General features: G+C 36.1%; 1 protein-coding gene across 1 annotated transcript; it reads right to left on the bottom strand.

Moving 5' to 3' along the window:
* Window positions 1-829, bottom strand: LOC149389006 (uncharacterized). The gene is made up of 2 exons (XM_089624383.1): window positions 213-829; window positions 1-105 (listed from the first exon to the last, which is right to left on the bottom strand). Exons 1-2 carry the CDS (start codon window positions 820-822, stop codon window positions 77-79), a joined length of 639 nt encoding a protein of 212 aa, XP_089480509.1. The 5' UTR covers window positions 823-829; the 3' UTR covers window positions 1-76.
* Window positions 830-3405: the final 2576 nt, after the last annotated feature.

Here is a 3405-nt window from a genome sequence, read left to right as displayed (position 1 = left end):
TAACAATAATCTAAATTTTCCAATTGCTTCAACTTCAACCTTCTTGCCATCGCCCACATAGATGTATCTTTCAGCATCATTTGGCTTTCGGCAATGGAGGCAACCCTGCATAGACACACTGATGTGAGTGGTTGCACCAGAATCCATCCACCAGGTGTCCTTAGGTACCGAAGCTAAATTAACCTCAGAACAAACCAAATTAAGAAGCATACCTTTCTTAGCACGCCAAGCGTGATAATTAGCACAATGCTTCTTTACATGCCCTTCAGCTCGACAGAAGAAACAACCAGTTTCCTCAGGGTTATCTGGTTGCTTTTGATGTTTCTTCTGAGGTGCTGTATTCGCAGCTTCCTTATCCTTCTTTCTTTTCTTTCCCTTGTCCCTGCTCTTAGAGGTTGAGGCTAGGTGAGCACTTTCTGTCTTATCTTGCTGCAACCTTTCCTCTTCCTGAACACAATATGAGATGAGCTCATTAAGAGACCAAGTCTCTTTCTGACAGTTGTAGCTCACCTTAAACTGGCTAAATTGTGTTGGAAGAGATATCAGAACTAGATGCACTAGCAAGTCCTCAGAGAGTTCAAGCTTAAGTGCTTTCAGCTTTGAAGTAAGATGAGACATCTCTAGTATGTACTCCCTAATATTGCCTTTACCCTTATACTTCATTGAAATCAGACTTGTCAAGAGCGTACCAATTTCAGACTTTTCGTTCTTGACAAACCTTTTCTCAATATCAGCAAGGAATGCCATAGCGGTTTTGATACTATCGGACATTGTGCCCCTGAATGCTTCTGGAATGGCCTTCTTCATAATCATCATGCACATGCAATTCGATCTCTCCCACTTTTCCATCTCCCTCTTGTCATCAGAGGTACTCTGGTCCGTAAGTGCCGGAGGAGCTTCAGTTCGTATCGCCAGGTCAAGATCCATGACCCCGAGAACAATCAGCAAGTTCTCTTTCCATGACTTAAAGTTGGAGCCATTCAGCAAAGGAATTGAATTGATGTTGGCAGAAATATTTCCAGGAGTCGTAACTGATACAAAGAACAATAAACAAATAAACAAACAAGCTCAGAGAAAAACCTAATCCGAAACTCAAAAAATTTAAATTCAAATATGGTAAAACCCATCTCAAGATACCGTGCACTCCATCAATATTATGTCTTTGGACAAGAATAATGACTTGTAAGTGATATCTTGGTGCACTAATCAAATACTGATAATAATGAACATATCAAATAATAGATCTTCCTTTGGGCCGATCTAATATTCACATGTAAAACCGAAGAATCATCACGTATTTATTAACGCAAACATACATGCAATTAAGTTAAACATTTACCTTCCTTTGGGCCGATAAATATTCACAATAATTACAAGTACAAAACCTTTTATACTTTAAAATAAATAAATTTCCACAAGAGAGGCCACTTTGGTGACATGTTGCTTCAATTAATTTATTCTAAAATATATACATACCAAATAAAATACCAATATTTGAATTTAATTTTTTTTTTTTTTATGTGGGCTAAACCCACGAACTTGAATAATCAAGGGCCCATTAGGGCTTTAATATGAAAGAAAAACTAGGCAAACATGTAGTTGACCATTCGGCTGTTTCAGCTTACTGCTGTTGATCACCGAGTTTTTGTTTTTTTTTAAACAATAAAACAAACTAAAAAGTTGCTAACTCATATACTGATTAAAAAAAAATAACCGAACATACATGCATGCATTATGATAAAAGAGCAGCTGATTCATAATGCATGATGTTATAAAGATGCTGATGATGATAATGCATACGAGTATATTTGACAATTGAAAATTATACCACAGCGTGCATCAAAGCACCATAAACTGATGAATCCAATAGCCGCCAAACAATTGAACCAGGAAACATTAAAAGCAAAGGCTTTCGAATAAGACAAAAAAAAAAAAAAACAAAGGTCTCACGCACATAATTAAAACAATACTGAAAACATTAAACAATATAATCTGATGATGAGAATATGTATATACATATACATTAGATTATTCTGACGAACGAAAGAAGAATATAACATAACTCTTGTGCGCGTAAAACAAAAACAGATCCATCATTCAAAAATGCTCATGATGACTCACGAGAATGAATCCAACCGAATATTACAGCAACAAGGTTTCTTAAAAAATTCAAACATGATTGGCTCTGATACCAATTGTTAGATCCGAATATCACGGGTGAAAACCATCACCTAATTCCACGACCGAATCATGTTGAATAATTAAGAAAGCATAAAACAATAGCGGAAGCGTACCTGATGAATCCATGACGGTTGGTCTTCCAGATCAACACGTATTTCTCTGAGAGTCCCTCTAGTTCTCTCTGGCTCACTCTGACGACGGGATATCAGGAATGATAAGAATGTTACGTGTGACCTGGGGACCAGCCGTATTTATAGAGAAACCCTAAGTTACCCTAGTGGGCTTCCTATTTCAACCCATCACTGAAATAGAAACCCATAATGAGTTTACACATCAAAGGCCCACAACCTGTTAGATACATTAAAGCCCAATAACCGTATACCAAATTAGATCACTTTTAATGGGCCATCTTTATTGACAGTTCACAACACATAATTATTTAACATATAAGTTCAACGTTGAATTAAGGATCCAACATATTGGATTAAAGATCCAACATGTCAATCTTTTATGTGCATATCATATGAAAGGTCTCGCAGGACTTCTCGGTGGAGTTCACAAAAGGAATTCTCAGGGGCTAAGATTCGAGTGCAGTTCAAGGACTTCTCGGTTGACTTCTCTGGCCCTCGACAATTCTTCTTATTATGCGATTATTGTTTGCATACTTCATTTGTGAATAAATATATACATTGCTTTCTCTTTTTCTCCATAATCTATGCTTGCGCTTCTTTTGCTTAGTAATTCAATGTGTGCCTTTGTAACAAGGAATAAAAGTAATGTCCTATGTTGCATAAATAAATAATAATAATAAAGTGTTTCGCATTACTGCTTCTATCTCAGCTTGTTCTCCTCCTACCACTTGTGCTCTTAAGTAATTATGAGCATGAATATATAATTGCTATTTTATAGGGAATCACAAATTCACAATGACTCTCACGGGTTTTTATTTATATGGATTCACAATCTCTCACAGGGATTTTTAGATCTAAAATATAGAGAAATATCAAAACTACTCAAAATATTTGAAATGGGATTTTTTATCCAAAATGGGACAAACAAAAAAAAACTCTTTAAGCCTATTTAACTCTCTTTTTCATTATCTCTCTAATTTTTCTCATTTCCTCCCTTCTCTCTCTCTCTCTCCCTCTCTCTCTAACTCAAAGAGCCCTCTAATCTTCTCTTCATTAGTGAATTTCGCTGAATAATGGTGGATTTCGAATTAGT

Source organism: Urtica dioica, chromosome 8 (genome assembly GCF_054948205.1).
Source record: "Urtica dioica subsp. dioica isolate 48M chromosome 8, U.dioica_male_clone48M_v1_H2, whole genome shotgun sequence".
Lineage (NCBI taxonomy): Eukaryota > Viridiplantae > Streptophyta > Magnoliopsida > Rosales > Urticaceae > Urtica > Urtica dioica.
This window is presented reverse-complemented; position numbering and strand designations above follow the sequence as displayed.

What these genes read in the sequence shown, in the direction of transcription:
- LOC149389006 (XM_089624383.1), bottom strand. Translation starts at nt 822, where the DNA reads ATGTGCATGATGATTATGAAGAAGGCCATTCCAGAAGCATTCAGGGGC. An exon ending in CGCTTGGCGTGCTAAGAAAG is followed by an intron (nt 106 to 212) that starts GTATGCTTCTTA and finishes GTGTCTATGCAG; the next exon opens with GGTTGCCTCCATTGCCGAAA.